Here is a 27,741-nt window from a genome sequence, read left to right as displayed (position 1 = left end):
CAATGTTATGCACCCACCAACGATGTAGAAGATGAGATCAAAGGCAGGTTCTATGACAGCTTGAACCACCTACTTGGTAGTATTGGAGGTAGAGACCTCATTATCCTGATGGGTGACTTCAACACTAAGGTTGGAGGCCAAACGAGGGATATGAAGCAGTAATGGGAAAGCGTAGAGTGGGGAAAATGAGTGAAAAAGGCAAGATGTTTGCTGAGACCTGTGTTAACAATAACCTAGTGATTGGGGGAAGTGTATTCCCTCATAAAACAATCGACAAAACAACTTGGGTGTCATCAGATCATGTCACAGAAAATCAAATTGACCACATTTGTATCTGTAAAAATTTCAGAAGGTCCATGGAAGATGTCAGAACAAGAAGAGGAGCAGGCACAGCTTCAGACCACCACCTCCTGGTAAGGAAATTCAAGCTAAGGCTGAAGAGACACCAAAAGGGCAAAAGCCAAAGAACTAACTACAACTTTGAATACCTCAGTAATGCTTAAGTGGTGATGAAGTTCAAGGATACCCTCTCATGGGAAATCACAGAGCTACAGCGCAGGAGGAAAGAAGAATGGACAATAAATGAGGAGTGGGAACACCTAAAAGCTGCTTGGAGCTCAACCTGTGAGAAGGCCCTAGGGAGAAGGACACAAAAGCACGAAGAGTGCATAACACCAGAAACCCTCAACACAATCCAACAGAGGAGAAAGTTAAAGGGGATAGTGAACAACTCAAGAACTAGAGCTGAAAAGGCTTTGGCCCAAAAGGAGTACAACAGATGCCACAAAGAAGTGTGAAAGAACATCAGGAGGGACAAGAGAACACAGGTGAAGAGGCTAGCCAAAGAGGCAGAAATTGCGGCGACTCAAAGAAACACGAGGGAGTTAGATTCCATCACAAGGAAATTGTCCAGGACATATCTGCATAGTAATAAACCAATTACAGACAAGAACGGTCAACTGCATTCAACCCAGGAGGCGCAGCTCGACAGATGGGTAGAACATTTCGAAGAAGTCCTAAACAGGCCACCACAGGCTGTACAGACACACATTCCCAAAGCCAGGATACCAATACAAATTAAATGTGACAGACCAACAAAATCAGAAATAAAGGCTGCAATCAAGCAACAGAAAACTGGCAAGGCTGCTGGCCCTGACAATATTCCACCTGAAGCCCTGAAAGTAGATATAGACTCATCAACAGACATGCTCTATGGCTTCTTTGGGAGAATTTGGGAAGAGGAAAAGACACCCACAGAATGGGCAGAGGAATACATCATGAAACTGCCAAAAAAGGTGACCTAAGAAAATGTGACAACTACCAAGGGATCACCCTACTTTCTGTACCCAGTAAAATTCTCAACCGGGTCATCCTCAAACGTCTTCAGGAATCTGTAGACAAGAGGCTACGGGACCAGCAAGCAGGATTCATGAAGGATCGCTCATGCACAGACCACATAGCAACATTACGCATCATCATTGAGCAGTCTATTGAATGGAACACATCCCTGTAAATCAACTTCATCGAATTTGTAAAGCGTTTGACAGCTTAGACAGGACAACACTATGGCGCCTAATGGACCAGTATGGAATTCCGACCAAAATCATAAACTTAATCAAGAACTCGTGTGATGGAACCTCATGCAAAGTTATGCATGCAAGCCAGCTCTCTCAGTGTCAGGACGGGCGTCAAGTAGGGATGTCTATTGTCACCATTCCTGTTCCAACTGGCAATTGACTGGATCATGATGGAAACAACTGAAGGGAAATGAAATGGAATTCAGTGGACAATGTGGGAGCAGCTATATGATCTTGACTTTGCTGACGACATAGCTCTCCTTTCACACACACAGGTATAAATGCAGGAGAAGACGGACAAACTCTCACAAGCTGCAACAATACTTGGTCTTACACCCAATACAGCAAAGACACAGGTGATGAGGATCCACTCCAAAACCAGCAACCCTATCCTTATGCACAGCACTGCTCTAGAGGAGATAGAAACATTCGCATACCTAGGCAGTGTTGTGGACATCACCAGAGGGGCAGAGGCAGACATAAAAAGTATAATCAATAAGGCAAGGGTGGTGTTTAACATGCTCAGGAAGATCTGGAGCTCAAAAATCATCTCAATCAACATCAAAATATGCATCTTTAACTCAAATATGAAACAGGTGATGCTGTATGGGTCAGAGACATGGAAAACAACAAAACACACTATAAACAGGCTGCAAACATTTATTAACACCTGCCTTAGGAGAATACTTAACATCTGGTGGAGAGACAAAGTAAGCAATGTGGACCTGTGGAAAAGAACAAGCCAGGAGCCCATTGACTTACAAATTTGAAGGAGAAAATGGTTGGATTGGACACACCCTCAGGAAACCTGCCACAAACATCACCCGGCAAGCCCTGAAATGGAACCCCCAAGGAAAAAGGAAAAGAGGTTGCCCCAGGAACAGCTGGAGAAGAGGTGTCCAGACAGAAATATCTTAGAGTGGGCTCAACTGGGGAGATCTCGAAAGAACTGCCAATAACCGAGTGAGGTGGAGGAAATTTGTCAATGGCCCCAAGAGGAGCAAAGGGCTTAAGAAGAAGAAGTACAACTTCTGCAGCCAAAGTCATTAAAAGGCCAACGTTCTACTAGCAGCTCTAATAATTATCTGCATTAGCTTCTGCCACTTAAATGTATTCATTTTCAAAGATTCAAAGGTGTACGGTGCACAGTATTCTAGCAAATATTTTCTCAATGTCACATTATTTCCATTACTTAACATTATCATTCATTCAAAGTTTTAAAGCAAATGCATTCATGGTACAGTAAAAGATTTTCACTAATCAGTATGGAATGGTAGGAGGACTCCACACTTCCCCACAGATGACTTGTATGTATAACAAGTCAAGCTTTTGCTCTGAAATAGCCAAGAGTTTCAGACATTTCAGAGGGCACCTTTCACTGCGTTGATGGCTTCTCACAGAAACTGATACCAATTTCAGTGTACATCCCCACCAATAGCCTAGACGCATGTTATGCAGCTGTTTAGGACAAAACTTGACAGTCTTATCTGAGAACTTCCTGGCAAAGTTACATTCTCCGAGGTGGGCGTAGCCTCATTTACACTATGTGCTCAATGTGCCATTAGGTCAATATTCCAACTAAAGGTTTGAAGTGTTTCGCACTAGGAATCTAGCAAAGTAGTTGTGCTCATTTGAAAATTGAAGAAGAGAAATTCCGCTTAATTACTTTTGACAGTCTGTACAGGGAATCACCCAAAGGTTACACAATTTCCTTTGTCTTCTAGGCACTAATAACATTGTATGTAGACCACTACCCAACAGATTTGTGAAAACACTGTTCTATACTTTAATGACCCATGTACATAAAATCTCCCAATTTCTTGCTTTTACCAGAAGCACTCTGTTCGATTTGTTTTAGGTTGCAAGTGCCAGGTCACACATTTGCCTACATTGAAATCCATTAGCCTGTTCTGTCCACACACCGTTGATATCCAAAATTCAGTATTCCCCTTTATTCTGCTTACAATGTTCCTCCTCCTTATGCTACCAACATAGTCAGAATATGTGGCTTTCCACTCCATCACCCGTCATTATCAATGCATATGCTTGTGGTCCCAACAAGGAACTGTACAGAAGACTAATGGTTACATCCTTGAATCTGCTTCAAGTACATTCATATGTTGCAAATCCTCAAAACAGTTTCCTAACTTTAGTCTTTTACTAACCTGGATCCAGATCGAGTGCGTGATCGTCTATTTTCTGCACTATGACGTTTTGTTTCATGGATATCGGGCTTTTCAATCTCCATATCTACTTCCTTGAAGACAAAATAAAACTACAATGATCATTCTGTCACGAGTATTTAAATTATTTACATCATAATATTAATTAAACTCACTTGTAGTTGTTGCTGCTGCTGCTGCTGCAGCTGTTGCTGCTGTTGCTGTTGCTGTTGTTGTTGTTGTTGTACTTCAGTGGGAGTATGGTAGTCTTGGAAAACAGGCTGTATAGGTGGTACAGGAGGCATAGGAGGCTGAGGCATAATTGCATAAGGATGAACAGGAACCATCCCATAAGTTGGTAACTGCCCATTGGGAGGCGGGGGCATCTGAAATAGAATAAATGATCATAAATTCTAATAACAGACCTTTTAAAAACTTTTTTTGCATTACACAGAGACCTAACATATAGGAGATAGGTGATTTTGGAATGAAGACACCCATCCTCAACACCTACTTACTACTTAATCATAGATAAACTTCAATATGTCTTGGAAGGGAAAACATATTTTTAACTGCAAATTAAGCAACGCTTTAAACGAAAATCTTTCTGAATAGTGCATGTTTCCCCTTTAACACAATGCATAAGGTCTTAATGCACTTAAAGGATGGTTACTTAATTGATCTAAACTATTTTGGAAGTACTTAATCCTTTAAGATATTCCTGAAATGGAACAAAATAATTTCAACTTTGGACCCGACAGCAAATGTTTCCTTCATAATCATCAAGAGGATATTAAAGAACCACATAGAAATAGGGTCTCGACCCGAAATGTCGCCTATTCCTTCGCTCCATAGATGCTGCCTCACCCGCTGAGTTCCTCCAGCATTTTTATCTACCTTAGAAATCTGAGAAGATCTGAGGTATAGTAAATGTATTTAAAGCAAAAAATATATATATATTCTCTTTTAAGTAATTATTATACAGTATGTCGGCGACTCCTGCGGTGGAGGAAGCGGTGGTGGATGGAGGGAGTAGGGTGTCAGAGGAGGGGGGAAGAGGCCGAGTGGATAGAGCAAAGGGAGAAGGATACACTCCCGGAGCAAACAACAGGATGGCCGACAGAAAGAAGCAGCAGCAGGTGGGAGGGGAGGGAGCCCCACAGGGACCAAGCAGGTCCTGTCTGTGGCGGTGGCCTGAAGAAAGCGCTGTCCCCAAGGGCGACAACGTAAGCCATGACAAGAGCCGCGTCAACTGGACCGTGCAGTGGCTGAAGGGCTGGTACACCTTTCCCTTGCTGAGGGTGGGCTCTAAGCAGCCGGGGAGGCACTGCAAGCCGGATGGCATCGACAGGTCCGTCTGCTACATCCAGAATTTGTTACAAAGGGGTCTGTTAAAGCGATGGTGTACTGGACTTATTTTAAAAGATTATGTACCAATCAATACACGGAATCAAGGTCTCCTGGGACTTACTAAAAATAACCCACGCTGCCAAGGACAAGCAAGAAGGAGGAACATTCTGTTGCCAAAAGTGAAGATTGTGTATTCTGAGAGGTTTTGTCACATTATCCAGCTGATGCTATTCAACACATATGCATTAATCAAATGTTCATCATGGAAGATAAATTAAAATAATTCATCTTTGAGATGTCACAACAGTCTCAGCATTTTTTTTTTCTATTCAATTTGCTATTTCTCAGTCAAATCTACAAACATCTTAAGACAGTTCAATTGGATGCATGGATACATCGTTTCTCATGGCTGGAATGCACAGGCCCAGGGATTAATGTCTCAAAGTAAGAGGTGGGCCAAATCAGGATTGAGAACTGAAATGTCTTTACCCAGAGTTATGAATCTTGAGGACTCTGACCAAGACAGTTACAGAAGTCGGGATGGGAATGGATCTGCCGGCTCCAGCCGGGCTGGAGTTCCAGAGCCTCGGCCGCAGGCGGTGAATTCGACCCGCCAATTGGCTGCGAAACTCAGCTATGAGAACCAATCTTCCAGCTGCCAGGCCGGGGTTCCAGAGCCCAGGTTTCAGGGGGCAAATTCAACCAGCCGATCGGCGCAGAAGATGAGATTGTCCGCCTCACCCGGCCTAGCCATCAGATTTTGTCTGGATTACAGGGTCGCGGGGGCACCACCAGTTGCCTGAAATCGGTGGTGGACCTGTATAAATTCTTCACCAAAAAAAAAAGGCTATTTCAAGATCTTAAGCTCCTTGCATTCACTAACCTGTTGCTGCAATGTTTCTTGTTGAAGACCCATCAAAGTTTGTTGAAATTGTTCCAAATTTGGTAGTCGAATGCCAAGCTGCGGATACATGGGTGGTTGTAAACCTTCTCCAGAGTAGCTACTAAAATGAAGCAGATTAAATAAACATTATTTTAAATCATCAAACTGGAATGCCCATTAAAAATATTCACAGAATTCACAATTATACTTAGGTTTTCACGCAGTAAACAACTTTCAACAGTGCTCAATGAATCTCATTCAGTGATACCGTACATATATAGTAGCATATCCATGAAGATAGTAAAATTACTGTTTCCAGTTCCAAAATTTAACTAATTTTGTAAAATGTGCCAGTTTTTGATTAACTGGAGGTAAATCATAAAACAGATTGCTAGTAAGAGCCTAATGAGTTCAAGCCTGTCAGATAATTGAGACTTACAATGAAGTTTGAGCAGGTGAAGGAGTAGACTCTTCTTTCTTTACTTCATCAACTTGTTCTGGCTCATCATCATAATCAAATCGGTCAAGCAATTTCTGTAGCAAAAATTATAAACAATCTGTCACAATTTCACTTTGTTTTAATTTACGGGGAAAGCCCCAAAGTACATTTAAAAAGTAATACAAATGCGGTCAGACCACCAAATTTGAAGAATGTGAGATATAATTTTAAATGTTTAATTGTTCTTTAACATATTTATTTGCACCATTCTTCAGCGGTTTCACCATACCTTATCAAAGGTAGGTTGTGTACTGGGTGGTTTCAACTGTGCTGTTATTGCCTCCACTTGAGACATTATGGCGCTGTCCACAACTGGCGATTGTGGCTTTGGAGCCTGTTGGAAGTTCTGTAATATCTGTTGTATCTAAAGTGAGACAAAAATCAGCATAATCATCAAATAAAAATTACCGAAAATGCAGGTTCCAGAATACAATGGAAGCCAAACAGAGCTAAAAGAAAATTAATCCTTTAATCTTTTTCTGCATGCTGCACTATTTCAAACAGTAACTCTAAAACTTGATTTGACTACACTTGCACTGCTTTTATCTTGACAAACTATCTCAAAGCAATTAATGTTTATGCTTTTATTTATGTTTTAAAATGACAACTGGGTTTGAACAAACTGTATCAAATGCTGTCATTGCCAGTTTTGAAATTCCAGATTTAGTCAGTTTGCCTGGATAAAATACCTAACTATTAATTTGGCAAATGCAAGCAAACATACGGTTTTGACCCAGTAAGGCAGCAATCAGGTGGTAAATTGAACCCAACACTACCCACTTCATATCAATATATATATATATATATATATATATATAAATATTATATTTATAGTGGCAGCCTTAATGTTATGGTGCAGAACTCATCAATTGGGCGACTTAATATGCAAGTTCGATCAGCCACATCTTACCTGTGCTCCTTGCGTTGACTGAAAAAGCTGAGCAACAGCTACAAAAGCATCAGATGTGGGTAGCTGTTTTATTGCTGATAAAGAATCAGAAGTAATCTGAGGAGTTTGTGCAGGTGTGGGCAGAACAACAGGTGGACCTAGAAAAAATAAAAGTACTTAGAAATAAATGAACCACATTCCTCTGCAACATTCAATTGTTAATGTTGTTGAAAACCAAATCACACTAAAACAACATCATTTTGTCATTAAACCTGCTTCTTGCACAGCTGCTAAAAAGACAATATCCATCTACAATTGACTTGCGCTTCTGATTAAGGCACCAAGTAACGTTTTGAATTAATTAATTTAAATGAGAGTGACAATTAAGGTGCTGCAGATGATCGCAAACCCCTAGGTTTCATAAAGGACAAGATCTCAAGTTTCACAATCCTAATTCCAATTCTATTATTCTTGCACAATGCACATTTCGCACCTGGTCACACAGAATGGGTCATTGATTTCTACAGAAACTAAAATTTGTAAAAACTTCAATTTGCGTTCCAAAAACAAAATCGTAAAATATTTTGAAATTTCAAAACTGCAAAAGTATACAGAACAAGTTGCAACTGTAAGTAGTTGAGATAGGTAAAATAACAACATTTAAACAACACGTGGATGAGTACAAGGATATGGACGGTTTAAAGGGATATGGGTCAAACGTGGGCAACTGGGACAAGATCAGATGAATCATCTCAGTCGACATGGACAAGTTAGGCCAAAGCTTTTGCAAGCTTTAGCTCTATAAAGGTACAGAATTCTCAAATTTGTGTGTGGTGATGCATAAAGTAGAAAATGCAAACTTCTATGTTATTCCAACCACACACCCAGTCTTGATGAAATCCTATAATAGGTCAAAATGCCTAAATTTCAATACTGATATTAGCCTTAGCCAAGAAGTGGCTCCTGAGATATGAACCTTTATTGTTGGACAGTGGTATGGTGTACAAGGGGCAGGGTTGTGGTTGATTTTTAACTCGCAGGTGTCAAGTTTAAGGCTAATCCTATCATATGCTTTTCTGAATGAGTCAATGTCTTGGAACTTTGCCTCTGAGCAGATGCAAACATAAGCATTGTCCATGTTGGGAAATAAAACAGTTTTGTTTAAGACCAGTCATCACTGACATTTGTTCTGGAGTAGATCCATGGTTTGCAATCCTTTATGGAGAAAATTTAAAGTGGAGCTAAAGTTGTGTGGGCAGCTGAAATTGAGGAGGGTATTCCACAGTACATCTCATTTGTTGGTGACAAAGGCGTCATAAATAGTGCAATGTTTGCTGCTTGCAGTATTCTTGGAGTTGGAGTGAAAATGAAGCTCACTATGCCTCCAGCTGGGCAGAATGTACATTTCATTACAACCTTCAATGTACTAGCACAACATTTGGCTGATTGAGGAAATGGATATCTGAAGATCATGACTTCAGATGTTGCATCTCAGTCTATCTGCAGCAAGCATCTCATGGCACTGCATGAATCCCATCAATGTTACATCCACAAAATCCTTCATATCTACTCAGGGCTCGAAATTAGCGGTTGCCCGGGTGCCAATGACCACCTAAAGTACCGCCAGGCAACCTAAATGCCGAGTCATTTTGCCCGGCTTGGCACTGCAGATACTGGTTTATACCGAAGATAGACACAAAAAACTGGAGTAACTCAGTGGGTCAGGCAGCATCTCTGGAGAAAAGGAACGTGACATCAAAGATACTAGCGGGTCAAAGATACTAGGTGCGGGGTGACAGAGAATTGGAGCGAATGACGGGCCCCACACAGCAGCAGCGGCTCCTCCTCCTCCTCCCGCACCCCTCCCGTCCTGATAGCAGCCGCTGTGTGCCACTCCGCCAGCAGCGCTTTCAAAACAAGGCCGGGAGGAGAGAGGGAGCGAGCATGAGGCCCCGTTCTGCCATCTGAAGCGCCTGCACCGCTCGACTCCGCTCCTTCCTGTTGGCTGGCGGAGGAGGGGAGGCGGTGGCGAGGAGATCCCAACTGCCTCCCCCTTTGGCGGCAGACAGGAACGGCCAAGGCAGCGGGGCAATGATGCTGGTGTTGAATGAGGAGCACTGACCTTCCTTCCTCCCCACCTCCTCTGTCTCTCTCCCCCTCCGTCTGTCCCTCTCTCTCCGTCTGTCCCTCTCCCTGTCTGTCCTCTCCGTCTGTTCCTCTCCCTCTGTCTGCCCCTCTCCCTCTCCCTCTGTGTCCCTTTGTCTCTCCCCCTGTCCTTCCCCGTCTCTCTCCCCCTCTCCCCTCTCTCTCTCCCTCTCTGTCTCTCTCTGTCATTGACATCCCCTGTGCTCCCCTCCCCATCTAACCCCCCCCCCCATCTATTCATCCTGCACTGATCTCCCTATCCACCTCACATTTAATCTCCTGCCACCCCCCATCCATCCTGCACTGCTCCTCCCATCCATCCTGCATTGCCCCCCCCATCCATCCTGCAATGCTCCCACCCATCCATCCTGTACTGACCCCCCCCATTCATCCCATACTGACCCCCCCTCCATTTATCCTGCACCGATCCCCCCATCCATCCTGTAGTGATCCGCCCATTCATCCTGCACAGACCCTCCGATCCACACTGTACTGACCTCCCCCATTCATCCTGAACTGATCCCCCCATCCACCCTGCACTGATTCCCCCCCCCCCATCCATCCCGCACAGATCCCCCCCCCCGTCCATCCCGTACTGATCCCCCGCGCACTCCCCTCACAATTTTACCTACTCCAACCAACACGCACTAATTCTCCAGCCTCAATCCATCCATTCCGCACCGATTGCCTTCTCAACCCCCCCCCCCCCCCCAAATGTGTTTTGATTCCAAATGTTATTATTTGTTTTTAATCCATAAAGATGGATTAATAAAATTGTGAACACATGATACATTAAAACCGCAGTGTTCGATTGTCACTGCTACCGTTGACACTTTATTACAGAATTCATTTTACCGGCAAATCAATGCTCTTAATATGGAGTATCAGTACAGTGGTTATTTAATGACAACATTCACAACTATACATTGGATTTATCCAGATTTTACTTTTACAGTCGGTCATATACATCACAAATTTGGTCAGGAGATATTTCAGTTAACATTTTAACATTAATTCTGAAGTGGGAATGATCGAAACAGCGTTTTATCAATTTTTTTTAAATCTGGTGCGTACAAACTGGGTATCTTCATTGCTGTTCACAACGCATACATCTAATCTGAATGTCCGGTAATGTGGCGTTTTGACACCTTTAAACATATTACTAAAAGAACATTTGCTGCAGTTATGTCCTTTGACCATCTCTTGTCAGTTAGTGTGATGTTTAACCTGTCAAAAGGGTATAGTCGGTTTTAACAGCTATTATCATAAAATGTCTTTTGAAATTTCCTTGCAAGCTGTATATTTTGTTGTGGATAAATTATGTGGGAAGCGAGAGTGTTTCTGTACCAATAGCAATAACGACCCATGCTATGGCCATGTCATGGTAATTTTCAGTCCTTCACAGAAAACATGTTTGCATCAATCTGTAGTGTGCATGGTTAAGCATATATGTGACCATGGTCCAGGATTTATTGACACAGGCTGATCATACGCTGAATAATCCAACCACATTTTTGTTTGGAAGTGGAAAGAAATAATAGAAATTGCATTAATTGCAACGTGTAAAAAGAGTTGAGATACTGTATTATAATTTTGCTGCATGTCATTGTGGTATATATCATGTCTTGATTGGTGAATATGTTTAGTTTGTGACTTTATTTGAAGCAGAAATAATATGTGAATGCTTCATTGAGCATAATTCCGACTGGTAACTACGCACTTCGTCCGACCACATTATCGCACGCGTCATGCAAGCTGTCTTAAATGACCACCTAAATTGTCATTTGGCAACCTAAAAAGTGAGAGCCCTGCTACTGGAAAGACTAGCAAACAGCATCAGCCTCTCCTTGGGCAACATCACGAGCATTGAGGAGATTGTTACTCTTGGTCAGCTACATTGCTTTCTGATTCCTGACTCCCAAAATAGACTCTATACAGAGATGAGATACAGCATTGTGAGAGATTACCAGATAACAAAGAAAAAGATTCAAGGTTGCACTCAAAGGTTCCTCGAGGAAATCTAACATTTCCAAGGACATCAAAGAATATATGTCTCATATCTGCAGCTAGTGGAGTAGATCCAATCTGGATGGTACTCATGGTAATGAGCTTCCAGCCCAAAAGCAGACCTCTAGTAACAAAGAACTGTGTGTGCTGGTTAATACACATAATAGACACAGAGTGCAGGAGTAAATCAGCAGATCAGGAAACATCTCTGGAAAACACGGATAGATGGACTTTTGGGTCAATATCCTTTTTCATACTCTAGGTCTGTAACTGGGCCTGGAATCCAGGTGAATTGAGGCAAGTATCCACGGGTGGCTGGAGTGCAGGTAAGGGTCGGCAGTGGTGGCTTGCCAAGGAACCAATGTTGGCAGTAGGTCTAACCTAGATGTAGCTGCGGCCGCGGAGTGTGCTAACGATGCAGCTGGCCTGACAGTAAAGGTCATCAGCCCAGCCTGGAAGCAGCCGGGGATGACATGGGCAGCCCAGCCCGAAGCGGCCAGGGAGGCGGTGTGGGCCTGGGCTTGTGTCGGCAGCCCAAACTGGAGGTGAAGGTCAGTAGGTTCGTCCGCTATATCCAAAATGTGTTATAAAGAGGGCTGTAAAAATGAGCATTTATTGTAATTATGAATTTTAAATGACATTTTGACAGATTATATGGACAGACAGGTTTAAGGACAAATGCAGGCCAACTTGGTCAGCAGGGACAAGGTGTTTTTGTGCTGTACAGCTCAATGATTCTACCTGAAAACCTGTATCATAAGCACACAGGAAGCCTTGCGGTAGTAACAAAAGGAATGCACCATCTCATAAACTACCTTCCACGCACCCCATCAACTACTCTTTGTGGTTTCCACTTTTATCTCATTTACCACTTCTGAACCCACAATACTCGAACGGAAGCAAGCCGTTCACGATCCCAAGAGAAAGCCCAAGAACATGGGAATAGAAAAATGGCAAGTTTGTTTAATTGTGGTGCTGAGCCTTTTCTAAACTTCATTAAATGTTCATACTGCTATTATTTGATACCATGAAAGGGACCCATACCTTTCAATTCTATGGCTAACTTTAGAAAATAACATTACATTTATTATAGCACTTATTCCATGGACACACATTGTAGTCAATGCCATCTGTCAAAAACCGTTAAAACGTTATGCTTAAGTATGAATTCAAAGGAACACATTCTCAATTGATTTGACCAAAATAATGCATTTCTCCATTTACAAAATGTACATATGGTTTCATTGAAGGACAGCAGTTCATTCTATTTATCACAGCTAATGTTGCAGTAATAACCTTAATACCAGGTTTAAAAGTCCTGTCAAAAGATTAATGCCAAGTTATTAATCAACTAAAGCAACGCCTTCAATACTAATGCTTATATTGTAAAGTCCTGTAAATAATTGAAAAGTCCATTCAAATAGAGGCCATCTGATTCAAATAGTTAATTACACTGCAAATTAAGATAAATAAAGCAGACGTGAAGGAGATACATATCAGAATCAATAAAAGTGCCACAATTATATTACTTTATTTTTAAACTAACATACTATTCAAGAGCAAGTCTGTTCTTACTTGTATTATTAGGAGCATTGTCCAGTGCAGGTGGAGCAAAAGTTGGTGGTGACCCAACTGCCATGTCCAATAATGGCTGGATAACTTCAATCTTGAAAACACAATTCTTTTGCCACAAGTTCAATACACGAACAATCTTACTCTGTTTAAAAAAAGAATAAACCAATTATTTGACCGACACATAGAATCAACATTAATATACATGACATTCACTCTTGAATGCAGTCTTTATAAATTCATATTGACAATACACAATTATCGGATGAAAAATTGCTAAGAGTACAGAATACCAAATGTTAAAAGATATTAATATTTTGGGTATTCGTGTCTTCAAGTTCAAGTTCAAGTGAGTTTATTGTCATGTGCCCCTGTATAGGACAATGAAATTCTTGCTTTGCTTAAGCACACAGAAAATAGTAGGCATTTACTACAAAACAGATAAATGTGTCCATATACCATGATATAAATATATACACACATGAATAAATAAACTTCATGGTAAGATTAAGAAACTTTTCTATTAATTTGGAAATTTTAAGATTAAAAAACCAATGCACTGCACTTCAAAAATGTATTTCATTAATTCCATTGTCACCTAGCTTGTAACCATTCTAAACATTAACATTTAAAGAACCTATTCGTGCGTGCGCTTTGCTGGATTGGAAAACATTCCCAAGAAAAATAAATTATGCCAGCAAACTACAGTGAGACTTGAAAAATATTTTGCCGAGTTGATTCACTTACCTTTTCATCAGATGGGCATTTATACAAATACTGGAATGTCGCAGTGAGATTTTTACTGAAACGTGGTCCAAAGACATCTTTTTCTGCTCCAAACTGATGACGGGATTGACGAACAATAGAGTCAACAACATATAATCCTGCAATTTTGAATTCTGGCTTGCACTAGAAGAAAAACAATTAAAAAGGTTAAATCTTGCACAATAAGTAGATTTGGACAAATGGATTTATTATTAGTAAATCAAAAAAAAAATTCAAAATGTTCCTTACCTTTTTAATAAACTTCTCTACAATTTGCACAACGTGCTTGTAAAGCTGAAAGACAAAAATATTATTGTCAATGAATTTTTTGTCTCAAATAATCTGTCACGTCTTTATCTCCTTCATGGTTATTCGTGATATAAATAGGTAATTTATCTTTCCACATGAACACGTTCATTTATATCCAAGCTATTTTGTAAATCTATGGCCATGGAATTGTTGAATCATTCAAATTTAACTATACCTTTTCAACAGAAATGTTTGGCATGAAATGAGATGAAATGTTATTTATTAAAAATGTTTATGGCAAATTCAAACATCGATGCTGGAAGTATTCCAAGATAGACCTGCAACATTTCATGGTAAAATGAGAATGTACACACTTGAAGAAACACTAATGTATTCTTTTTTCCCCTTGTTGTATGGGAGGGAAGAATGTAACCTAATGCAAATCCAACTCATTTGCTCAAGTCTACTACACTAGAAATTGAAAAGGGAGGAACAGTGAAGGATGGCATCAAAACAACAGCAGGAATACAATAAAACAAATCATACAAGATTTTTTTACCTTAATAGCCTTAATAGCAGCTTTTGTGATAAGGATCATTTTTGCCCGTGAAATAGGAGGCTTTAGTTCCATCAAGGAAAAAAGCTAAAGCAGAAGAAAAGCAAAATTAACCAGTGTACATTAAATTCGAAGTCTGTTTAGATTATGCTTTGTAAAAAGGAGCACGGCATTTTTTCAGATATCAGAAATACTAAATTTTGTCATTTCATGCTGTATGGAAATTGTTGTTATGTTGATGTACAATGAAAAGCTACACAATCTACAGTAGTAATTTAGAGTTTGAACAATATTTATCTTATAATACAATCATCGCTTGCATGGTCTCAAATGTATCACAGCAGTGTATCAAACATGCCCAGTAGTTGTTCCAGCAATGGTATTTTATCAACAGTCACTATATCCTATATCAGTCATGAGATCAAATAACCGAGAAGTGAAATAAAAATACCTCAACTCATTAGTCACCTATTTATAATGAACACAAATCATTCTGGCTTGTATTAAGGTTTAAGAAAGCCACAAAAAGCACATTTAAGTCATAGTAAAGCTATTAAAAACACATCAATGAATAGCCAAAGTCCAGCCAAACTCATAAAATTCAACACTTGGTCTAGACAAAACTCAATTTTCCTTCAGCTAATATTAAAACATTAATTGACAGCCACACTATCCTCCCTCAAATGTTCTCCCTTCATATTTAAATAAATGTTCTTTCTTATAGTTTTGTCATTCAGAAATCTTCCCCATCAGGCTATAATAGAAAATATATTTTTTCATGTACAAATATCGGCCCTTATTAATTATCAAATCAACCTTATCAATTATTACATTCCACTTCAATTCTATAAATTGTGCTGGCATTCACATCTGTGATTTCTAAAATTATTAAACATCAATGGTGGAAATAGGGTGGTCATAAACACTTTCATTTAGGTCTAAAAGTCTCACTTCCTTCCTAGACATTTCCCAATTGTCCCCTGGTTACTCAGACTTGATCTTGATATTCATCTCCAATATTCAAAGATTTTTTAAAATAACATTTCATTACTAAATCCCTCAATTATACTAGAATGTATTCCAATAATTGTGTAACATCAAATTAATTTTCAAAGAAAAAACAATTTAAAATTGTATTATCAGCATATTTAGCGAGGTAACAACCTTAATAGGATAAAAATTCAAAAGCATTTCACATATACATGCTCCGCTAAAATTACATCTAAATGTTTTTAAGAGAATTAACGCAACCTATTTCATAAATTAAAAATTTCTCGAGATTACATGATGAAATTCTGCCCTATTTAAAACATCCAATTTACGAAATTGTACTTGTAATAATCACAGAACAATTCAATTAAAGCCAAATATGATGGATCAGAATTTTGGGATATGGCAGTGTCATATTGTACTGCTAATCTAGAAACAGGTTCAAATCTCACAAAAACAGGGAAATTTAGGTTGAATTAACAAAACATGTTTTCTTTATAAGGAGTAATCACAAAAACTAACAATAGACACCAAGTGCAGGAGTAGGCCATTCGGCCCTTCGAGCCAGCCATTCAATGTGATCATAGCTGGTCATCCCCAATCAGTACCCCGATCTTGACTTCTCCCCATATCCCCTGACTTCGCTATCTTTAAGAGCCCTATCTAGCTCTCTCTTGAGAGTATCCAGAGAACTGGCCTCCACCTTCCTCCGAGGCAGAGAATTTCACAGACTCACAACTCCCTGTGTGAAGAAGTGTTTCCTCGTCTCCGTTCTAAATGGCTTACCCCTTATTCTTAAACTGCGGCCCCTGGTTCTGGACTCCCCCAACATCGGGAACATGTTTCCTGCCTCTAGCATGTCCAAACCCTTAATAATCTTATATGTTTCAATAAGAATCCCTCTCATCCTTCTAAACTCCAGAGTATACAAGCCCAGCCGCTCCATTCTCTCAGCATATGACAGTCCCGTGAGGCCACTGGTCTGCTGGAAAACACCTTGTGCTTCACTTCAAGAAAGACCACTTATTTGGGCCACATTGGGATGAAGGAGGATCTCTTGAATCTGGCTTGCTGGAGATTTCTGCTGTTCACGTTCCTGCCCAATGCTCAAATTTGAAATCCAAATGATCACACAGTTTTGCAAGTATTAAACTGAGCACTCACAACTCCTGAAGTGAAGAATTCCAAAATTTACAGGGCTCTGTAAAATAAATTCTCATATCCATTCTAAATAGTAAACTCTTTACATCAAGAAATTTTACCTACTTCTAGTCTCGCGAATTGGAGAAACTAAGCCTCATGGTATTATTTCTATCAATCTCTTTCAAAACTTTACACATGATTATATGCCAATCTTGGTTCCTCTTCTCGGGTAACAATTCTGTCACAAGGCAAGCATATCTCTCTTCAGACATTATGCCCTAAACCGTCTTAGTTGTTACATCTTCAAGAGATGTTTGTAATAAATTATTTGTAATAAATTATCTTTCTTTTTGAAACCTATACTGATCCTGTGTAATCCCTATTTTCCACACCTTGCTACAACATCCTCAAATCCAGCATTTTCCCAATCGTAGATATTAAGCTAACTGTTCCTATGATTCATCAATTTTCCTTCACCCTTCTTTCTTATGTAGCCAAGTTACATTGGCTATTATCCAGATGGTGTGACTGCCAAAGAATCAGGGATACCCTTGAAGATCACTAAATTCATCACCGGGTACTGCAGCCATCACTCTGGAATATAAACTTTTAAATCCTTGGGAAAATTAGAAAAAAATCCCCATAAAACTAATATTGACCTTAATTGCTAGTTAGCTATTGATTGTTTCCCATCAAGTTTTTAATTTCTCCATGGAAGTCACATTCAAAATCTTTAGTATTCTTCAGTTTACCTGCAAGCAAACCTTTTTGCCAATCTACTTTTAACCAATACACCAACTGGGTCCCTGTCACATGGGAGGCCTGGTTCCCCAACACAATATTGCACCACTAACCCGTAGCCCCCACGGGAGGCGTGACCCCCAACTCCACCCGTTGCCGAACGTAAGATTGCAGCACTCCCATGCCTTCCCCCAGCACTGGACTTTAAAAAAAATTCTAATTGCACTTCCCCAATTGCAATACCAATTGACCCTCCCCCTTCTGTCCTGCCAGGAGCTATGATGGCAACATTGTTGCAAATGTCAGGTGGAGGGCTGTGATATACCATTTAGGTGGAAAGTTGGTGGAAGCACAGTGTTCGTGTATTGCAACTTTGTATCGAAGCTTGCTGGAAGTTGGGAGGAAGGATTTTAACAGTAAATATCTTGTTAAAGTTTACTTTTTTTTAAACTTTGATCATCAATAGCTTGTGAAATACAGGATGAAATCTTAAGTGAACCTGATGACGGCGTGGAGGGGAAAATGGGAGTCAGAATATGTAAAAGTGTAAGCGCTAGCGCATAGCATTTTGGGGAAGATACAAAACATACATATAACACGATAGATAGACAGACAGACAGACAGACAGACAGACAGACAGACAGACAGATAGATAGATAGATATTCCTTGTATCCACATATTTGGCTCCATTAAGTTCCAGATTCTAGTCTCCAATTGTTCTGTGTACCTACGGAACTGTATACAAAACTATGTATAAGACCAATAATCAACTCTCTATAATTACACAAGATTGCAGATTGCCTGTTCCCAGTTGGTTCCAAGATGTACAGCTTCCATAAATACTGAAATTTGCACCCTCATCCAGTACCAATGTCTTCAAAATCAAATTAAATTGTGCTTTTGATTCGAACATGGGCCAAAATAACTAGATCTTTGTCCTCAATCCAAGTCCAGTTCAACCCTACCACCAGAAAAACAAAACACAATCTGGTCACACTGCAGAGAAGTTTCATTCACCTTACTTCATGTATTTCTACCTCCCGATATCAGATATTTTTTTTTCTCTTTGAATAGTCTCCTGTACCTTAAAGCCATGGTCAGATTGCCCTTCCTCACAAAAGCAATCACATATGTATGGGCAAGACCCATCTTGAAACCATTGTACAGAGTCAAATGCCAAGACTCCATAATAATGATATCATGTGTCATTAGAAGCTGCCTGCCACTTTCTTCTTTCTTTGACAATTGAGAATTGCCTAAATCCAGGCTGGCAAATAATCCAAAGAGTGTTAATTCTAATTTGCTCTGTCCAAGTAACTACCCCCACCTTTCTGATGCCCCAAAATATCACAGCTTGTTATTTTGGTCATTTACCATTGTCATATTTGCTGAAGACCTTGTTGCCACATGTTTTGTACTACATATAGAAACTGCAGATGCTTAAATTTTGCTCAGAACACAAAGTGTTGGCGTAACTCATCAGATCAGCACCTCCATTCTCCTCTGCACTAAATTGTCAGATAGACCATTGCAGTTGTCCCTATACCATCACATTGATAAGTGTAACTTATCAATAAGTGTCACTGAATACAGTTTTAGTAAAAGGATTGTGCTGACAATCAAAAATTGTTGCAGTAAAAACAGTACATATAAACTATCAGCGATCACATCAGCCTTTAAAAATGGAGGATTAAAAAATGTGTGCATGTTCAACAAAGCACGTTTTCCTTTGCCTAATGATTTTTTAAGGCAGTCAGAAGGGCGTTTTCACGACTAACATTCAAATCTAAATTTAAATGATTAATTGGACATTCCCAAATATAATAATGCTCCCTGCTAAACATTATTTTCATATTCTTGAGTATTAATAATGTTAGCTAAGGTGCTTTGAACAAGACTAGACCAGCAAATCCTGATAACCAAATCTGCTTCTCAGAGGGCCAGGAGGCAGCAGGACAAGTTTATGTTACAAATAGTGTGCATGACAATCTGTATATATTTCTCACAGAATTCACAGTAAATATGACCTCTGCACCATATGCCATGGCCAACAAGTCAAATCTGGAAAACACCCTTCTGACTGCCTTAAAAAATCATTGGGCTTGTGGTACAAGGAACAAATGCTTAATATGGGCCACAATCAAAGATTCAGAACTGTGTGCTGAGATGCACGGAATCTTGATACAAACATCGCTAATCCTCTGCGGAGAAAGTCCATAGATTAAGAGTCTCACCATTGAACATTGACAAGCACAGGTCCCTCAGACTGCTTGAGTAAGAAATTAATCTAATGGAAAATTGATGTGATGCATGCAATGGCATGGTTTATCATGAAAATGGCAATACAAGAATGGCAATATATGAATATCTATATCATATACATTTGCAAATATTATGAATTCTAACTTGATAGTCTGAACAATAGAAATATTCAGCTGCAACAGCAAGGAATATTTATAGCAGAAAGGCATGCTCAAGGTGCTCAAAATAAATTTAAGCCCTAAAAATAAAGCGGTTTAGAATTGCCCAGCAGTAGCAAACCTCCCCAGCATTCACTGCTCCCCTACCAACTCCACACCAGGTGTAAGCAGATCTTGGTTGTAATTTCCTCCATTCAACCTGATAAATGAAGCATCAACATCCGTGCAGAGCTGGAAAACTGTTTGTGAACTCCACAGTTGTGGTCTTACATGTCTGTTTACTTCATCAGGAAATCCAAATTTCGCGACACTTGTAAAGGGAAATGCTGGCAGTTCACAATGGCATTTCTCAAGAAAATCCATCCACTAAAATGTTTAAGTTTAACATGCATTATACAAGGAAAGTGATCGAGTTACTTCAAATAATTACAATGTTCTTCCAAAGGAGTAAAGGGCCTGTTCCACTTTGCGATTTTTTCGGCGGCTGCGAACGTCAGCGACTGACGCCCGTAGTCGCCCTAAAAACCCTCAAGTTGTACGACACTCCGCGTCACTGTCATGTCAAGCTACGACACTCCGCGTCACCCTGCTTCACAACACAAGGTTACACCGAAGTATAATAATCACATTGGAAATGAACTCATTTACAATAAATCTAAGGACCTTTTAAGAAATAAATTGTTTATTTAACGTCAGCGTCACCGGGCATCACCCGCAGGACAGCATACGTCAGCGAGTGACAGGGCGCATAAGATATAAGATAACATAAGATACCCAGATGTTGCCTGAAGATTTTGAACATTCCAAAATCCAGGGGTGGCAGGGAGACACCGCGCGTCACTACATGCGTCACCCCGCATCCCGCCGCGACCACACCGCGACAACCTCTTTTCAGGCTGTCGCCGAAAATGTCGCCCAAGTGGGACAGGCCCTTAAGACAACCTAGTTTAAACACATGCTTGTAAGTTATTTAAAAAAAATAATTGGGAGTATCAAAGCAAGAATACCATTCCAGTCTCGACAATATTCCATCAATCAACATTGATATCTCTCTTCTGCATTATGTTATGGATCTACTGCTGTGCTTAATTTACCACAGAATTGTTCATGTTGCGCTAATCTCTCAAATACCCTAATTATGTTCTAGCAACATGAATATCGAAGAGCCCCAACAATTGACCCTGCATAATAGCGTCAGGGTACTCTTCTGCTGCTGAACATTAAAATCAGTACAAAATGGGAGGAGGGGTGAGAGGGGAATAAACCAGTGATGCCATGTGGTTTTAAAATAAAATTGAGTTTCAGACAAAATTCAGGTTGATTGTAAAGTTAGGTATACATTGGACTTTGATGGTTCATTTACACCCAGGTTATTCCTCTTCTCCCCTCTCCCACTGGGCAGAAGATATAACAGCCTGAAGACACATACTGCCACACTCAGGAACAGCTTCTTCCTTGCAGTTGTCAGACCGCAAAACAGTCCCCTCATCAGCTAAGAGTGTAAGTAAGTAAGTTTATGAGCAAGTATTCACATACAAGGAATTAGCCTTGGTGCTCCGCGCACAAGTAACATATCAGGAACTTCAGAGGAAGATGACTGACTTTGGTGCCTTCCCTCACAGTGGGAAACTTTTTGATTCTGCTGTGTGGTGATGTTTTATGTTGGACTCTATTGTGTGTTGTGTTCTTTATTTTATTGTATGGCTGTATGCAAAAACAAATTTCAGACTTGCTCTGACAATAAAGTAATATTGTATCGTATACAGTGACAGTTACGAATGACTCAGAAAACATTGATAATAATAAAACATTAATGATAAAACACCATTGATCAAGCGTGTGAACCAACAAAATACCAGATCAAAGGGAGGCTACAGATTTTTGGCTGTTGAGTAGAGCAACTACTCGTGGATAAAAACTATTTTTATGTCTGGCTGTGGCAGCTTTGACAGGCCGGAGTCGCCTTCCAGAGGGAAGTGATTCAAAGAGTTTGTGGCCAGGGTGAGAGGGGTCAGAGATGATCTTGCCCGCTCGCTTCCTGGCCCTTGCAGTGTACAGTTCATCAATGGAGGGAAGGTTGCAGCCAATAACCTTCTCAGCTGATCGGATAATTCGCTGTAGCCTCCAGGTGTCGTGCTAGGTGGCTGAGCCAAACCAGACCATGATGGAGAAGGTGAGAACAAACTCTACGATGGCCGTGTAGAATTGGACCATCATTGCCTGTGGCAGATTGTGCTTCCTCAGCTGCTGTAGGAAATACATCCTCTGTTGTGCCTTTTTGACTGTGGAGTCGATGGTAGCCCCCCACTTAAGGTCCTTGGAGATGATGGTTCCCAGGAGCTTAAGACTCCACAGATGTGACTGTGGTGTTGTTGATGGTGAGTGGGGTGAGGGGAGGGAGCTCTCCTAAACTCTACAATCAGTTCTACTGTCTTAAGAGCATTGAGCTGTCTGTAGGCAGATTCCTCCCCATCCGGGATCAGTCCAATCAGGGTTCTGTCGTCTGCAAACTTGAGAAGCTTGACAGAGGTGTCTGTGGAGGTGCAGTCGTTGGTGCAGAGAGAGTAGAGGAGAGGAGAGATTTCCCAACTTATCTCATTGCGGCCTCTTCCTCTTTCTTTTATTGCCATTTCTCTGTAAACATAAGCAGTAATACTATATTCTATATGCTGATCTGGGTTGTCTCCTCCAGGCATGATGAAATCCAAAAGAGGCCGTTTTGGATCGTCCGGGGTCATTACTGAAGAGGTTCACATGTTGTATAAACAATCAATTTAATATTTAAACGATACAGCTCAACAATTAATATATAAGGGCAAGGTGTGTGTTAACGTATTGACTGTGAAGTGAAAGCTAGCTCCGTTGTCTGCTGCACCCCGTCAGCTGACCACCCAGGTCGGCGTTGATTGGTCTGCCCAAATCACGCCAGGTCCACGCGAGTGTTCCAGGTTGACAAACGATGGTTCGAGACCTGGCCCGCCACAAAAGTGTTTTTACTTTTCTTGTATGAATGGTAATCCTGATATCTATACATCTATCTATATATCTATCCCTATATTCTATTCTCTATATATATATATATATATATAACCAAAAGATCTTGTTACCTTCCGTTTTGCTTTTTTTTAACATTTGCACCAAAACAGTACACAATAGCGCTACAATTTTTCACTACCTTACTCACCATTCTCCTGTGCTGCAAGTGCAACAAGTTTTGTTCCGATCGGTAGTATATTTGAAAAGTTATTAAATTTTTTTAATCTTTAAAACTGCGCATGCGCAGATTGGTCTCCTCTCCTGTCAGTCACCGCCGGGATGGCGACACCTCTTCCAGCACCATCGCTGCACTAATTGGTCGCGTCCGCAGTCCGTCACCGGCGGCGCCTGCCTTGCCCGGCACGGCCACTGTCGGCGCGGCCACCGACTCAGAGTCCTGCGTGCTGAGCCTGGCTCTAAGGGCGCCGACGGCTGATGCTCCTCCGGGGCACCCAAGAAGGGAGAGGAGCGGCAACCTCGAGATCCTGGGGAGGTGAGGAGCGTGGGGGCATTGAGGGAGAGGAGGGGGTAAGGAGGGAGTGGGGGGGGGAAAGTGGGGGAGGTGAGGAGGAAGACTGGGGGGATTGACGGAGAGGAGATAGGGAGGAGGGAGAGGTTGGGGAAAGTCAGGGAGGTGAGGAGGGAGAGTGGGAGATAGAGGGAGAGGAGGGGAGTAGGGAGGGGAGAGGAGTTATGGAGGGAGTGACTGAGGGTAGGGGAAAAGAGAGGCGAGGGAGGGATTGGGGAGGGTAGGAGGAGAGGGGAAACAAGAGTGAGGAAGTGAGGAGGGAGAGTGAGGGAATTGAGGGAGAAGAGTGGGGGAGGTAAGGAGTGGGAAATAGAGGGAGAGGAGGGCAGTGAGGAGGGATAATGGAGAGGATAGGGGAGGTGAGGAGTGGGGGATGGAGGGATAGGAGGGGATAAGGAGTGGAGAGGAGTTATGGAGGGAGGGAGTGACTGAGGGTAGGGGAAAGGAGAGGGAGGGAGAGATGAGGGATTGGGGAGAGGAGAGGGGAAAGAGGGAGGGTGAAGAGGAGAGGGAGAGTGCTGGATGAGGAGAAATGAATCGCGCCTGCGCAGTTGGGTGCTCTGGGTGAGTGGTGGAAGATTGCATTGGGGAAACGGGTTGCTTTGGGGGACCAGGCCTCCCGTATGACAGGGATCCAACGGGTCCCACTTCATCTAGTTTCAATTAAATACCATCTTTCTGAGGACACGGTGCGTGATAATTTACTGATAATTGCTCCTACCAGAGATAGGTTCTCAGGCCATACAAATAGAACATGACAGCCGTGGATATGGTGGGGCATGCCTCATTTCCTTTTGGCTTCCTATACACAATTAGTGTCAGCATCTGGCAATTTCCATCCAGCTAGTCACGGCCAACTGTTTGCATCACTTGCAATAGAACAAATGAAAATCTTTAGATATATTCTTTATTTTGTACCACGCCTCAATACTCAGTGCTAATCGAAGTCATCAGCTTTGTCACTCAAGAAATGTTGTTTTCTAGTATTTCTAGCAACGTGTGCTTATATTCTGAAATAATTAATCTTTCTCACGGAATTCGCCATAAGTTCTTGGAGGTATCACACAACCATTTCAATTTAAGTCTGCTATTTAATACAAACTTAATTGCACAGATATAAATGATCAAACATTTTCATTTTTGCTGCCGTTGAACATTGCACTGTATTTAGTGTGGTGTGGGTACCGTTATATACTTTCTAGTAGGATTCAAAGCAGAGATACTTTAAAAATCAATGCTGGCTGCCCTCTCCTTTTGTACCATGACATGGCTTGTTAGTTGAATGGTATATTGAGAAAAGAGTTTAGAGCCCAGTAATTTAACATCAAAATTACTATATCATACCATAGCAACCTATAACCCACGTGCTAATCTTTCATCCAAAATAAACATGAAATGAAAAAAACAAATACTGCAAGCGCTGGAAATCGGAAAAGGCTGAAAATTTGATAAGGTCCCACGTAGGAGATTAGTGGGCAAAATTAGGGCACATGGCATTGGGGGTAGAGTGCTGACATGGATAGAAAATTGGTTGGCAGACAGGAAACAAAGAGTATGGATTAACGGGTCCCTTTCAGAATGGTAGGCAGTGACTAGTGGGGTACCACAAGGCTCGGTGCTGGGACCGCAACTATTTACAATATACATCAATGATTTGGATGAAGGGATTCAAAGTAACATTAGCAAATTTGCAGATGACATAAAGCTGGGTGGCTGTGTGAACTGTGAGGAAGATGCTATGATGCAGGGTGACTTGGACAGGTTGGGGGAGTGGGCAGATGCATGGCAGATTAAGTTTAATGTGGATAAATGTGAGGTTATCCACTTTGGTATCAAAAACAGGAAGGCAGATTACTATCTAAATGGTGTTAAGTTGGGAAAAGGGGAAGTACAACGGGATCTGGGGGTCCTTGTTCATCAGTTTATGAAAGTAAGCATGCAGGTACAGCAGGCAGTGAAGAAAACGGATGGCATGTTGGCCTTTAGAATAAGAGGAGTCGAGTGTAGGAGGAAATAAGTCCTTCTGCAGTTGTACAGAGCCTTAGTGAGACCACACCTGGAGTATTGTGGACAGTTTTGGTCCCCTAATTTGTGGAAGGACATTCTTGCTATTGAGGGAGTGTAGGTTTACAAGGTTAATTCCCAGGATGGCGGGACTGTCATAGGCTGAAATAATGTAACGGCTGGGCTTGTACACTCTGAAGTTTGGAAGGATGAGAAGGGATCTTATTGAGACATATAAGATTGTTAAGGGTTTGAACACGCTTGAGGCAGGAAACATGTTCCCGATGTTGGGGGAGGCCAGAACCAGGCGCCACAGTTTAAGAATAAGGGGTAAGCCATTTAGAACGGAGATAAGGAAACACTTTTTCTCACAGAGTTGTGAGTCTGTGGAATTCTCTGCCTCAGAGGGCTGTGGAGGCCGGTTCTCTGGATACTTTCAAGAGAGCTAGATAGGGCTCTTAAAGATAGCGGAGTCAGTGGATATGGTGAGAAGGCAGGAACGGGGTACTGATTGGGGATGATCAGTAATGATCACATTGGCTCGAAGGGCTGAATGGCCTGCTGTCTATTGTCTATTGAAATGTTTAGATGGTAAATAAGCACCTCGAGACAACGGTTAAGTGTTCCAGATCACTTACAAACCCCATCCACCAGCAAGCTTAAAAAGTTTATTTTATTTTCCCAATTTTAACAAAGGGGTTTTCACTTTCACATTAACTGTTTCTGTTGCCGCAGATGTGGCCTGACCTGCTATGTATCTTCCAGTATTTGCTGTTTTTATATTAGATTTCCAACCACTGTTTTTTTTTGTTTTTTTCACATATTCTCATCCAGATCATACCCCACTTTTACCAAATGATTCAGTTATTGAACTGAAATAAAGTTGTCACAGATGCTACCTGACCAACCAAGTATTTCCAGCATTTTGTTGAGCAACAACATTAAAAGTTAAGATTTTCTACTGGAATTTACTTACAGGAATTAAAGATAAATTTCCCCTCAGTATAACTACATACAAAATCTCATGACCTGCAATTCAAACCTGAAAATACTATTTACGCCATTATATATTCCCAAATATAATCTGCATCAACTACAACCTGCAATATAAAAATAAAGACTATTAAGGTTACTATTTAGAGCCTAAATTCATCCAATAACCCCATTTATGATTCACACTTTTATTGTGGCACAGTAATGAGATAATAAACTAGAATGCAAATAAGGAAAAAGACTGCAGCATTCTTATCTAAGTACTATGAATTGAATTTGTGACAGGTGTGCAAAAAAAAGGCAGTAAATTTGCATTTATTAAAAAAATTGTATTCAGGTCACATTAATATCAACTTTCACAGTTCAAGCATGCAATGTGGTGCTGAAACATTTCTTAAAGCCATTTTTAATATATTATGTTAGGTGAGGTTCAAAGAGCAACATTCACACCTAAATTAAAAGATTAAACATTCAATTGTGCATTGATGATACTATTGATTGTGCAATGGTATCTTGAATGACATTTTATTTATTGATACCCTAGTTCTCACAGAATATCAGCTGGTCAGGACACTGCCTTTCCAGATGAGGCATTTAATTTGCTATCTAAGACAGTACTAAGAAACTACTTTCACGAACAGCAGATAAATTATCTATTCTACACTTTAAGAGACATCCCTCATTCAACATTAAAAAAAAAGGTTTATATAGTAATTATCAGATTGTTTGTGCAAGCATGCTGTACAGAAGTTGGCTACTGATTTTCCTACTTTAAGGTTAACTGAACTACTAGGGTGTAAATTGCTTTGACAGCCTAAGGTTATGAAAACTGTTCACCTTTCTGTTGAAAAGCAGTAACGATTCATACATTTTAAAAATATATGTAACAGTATTTTAATTTTTGAATTCAATCAAGCTTAAACATAAATGTCATGCATCTTCTGCTTCCACCTTATTTCAATTGGCATTTGCAAAATACTGTATGTAGAAATGCATCCTATCTTCACTATTGAAATGACTGTTCTGTGCTAGGCCCCCAAAATAATGAGGATTGTCTATCTTCTGTCATTGTCTCTCAATAATTTAAATATGAATATAGCCGTGATACTTCCAGTGAACACAGAGCCCTTGCTGGTGTTGTCGCTTCTCACTGTAATTCTGAACCTATATTACAAGGTCAATATAATCTTCCTAAATTTGGTCTTGATGTAATATAATCAGAACACTGGT

The 27,741-nt window shown here is 40.7% G+C and overlaps 1 protein-coding gene across 4 annotated transcripts in view; it reads right to left on the bottom strand.

The window, feature by feature from the left end:
* Positions 1–27,741, bottom strand: part of scaf4 (SR-related CTD associated factor 4) — a 92,247-nt gene that overhangs the window by 28,107 nt on the left and 36,399 nt on the right. The window contains exons 2-11 of one of the 4 annotated variants that reach the window (XM_033033217.1): positions 14,658–14,741; positions 14,099–14,143; positions 13,832–13,993; positions 13,088–13,229; positions 7,382–7,518; positions 6,701–6,835; positions 6,412–6,506; positions 5,973–6,093; positions 3,916–4,125; positions 3,743–3,834 (exon numbers count right to left, since the gene is read on the bottom strand). In XM_033033217.1, coding sequence (XP_032889108.1) covers positions 3,743–3,834; positions 3,916–4,125; positions 5,973–6,093; positions 6,412–6,506; positions 6,701–6,835; positions 7,382–7,518; positions 13,088–13,229; positions 13,832–13,993; positions 14,099–14,143; positions 14,658–14,741 — 1,223 coding nt within the window. The remainder of the gene's footprint in view (positions 1–3,742; positions 3,835–3,915; positions 4,126–5,972; positions 6,094–6,411; positions 6,507–6,700; positions 6,836–7,381; positions 7,519–13,087; positions 13,230–13,831; positions 13,994–14,098; positions 14,144–14,657; positions 14,742–27,741) is intronic. The other 3 variants (XM_033033220.1, XM_033033221.1, XM_033033218.1) reach the window with 3 other exon arrangements.

The sequence above is a fragment of the Amblyraja radiata genome, chromosome 14 (genome assembly GCF_010909765.2).
Source record: "Amblyraja radiata isolate CabotCenter1 chromosome 14, sAmbRad1.1.pri, whole genome shotgun sequence".
NCBI lineage: Eukaryota > Metazoa > Chordata > Chondrichthyes > Rajiformes > Rajidae > Amblyraja > Amblyraja radiata.
The sequence above is the reverse complement of the archived record's forward strand: the minus strand, read 5'-3'. Positions and strand labels throughout refer to the sequence as shown.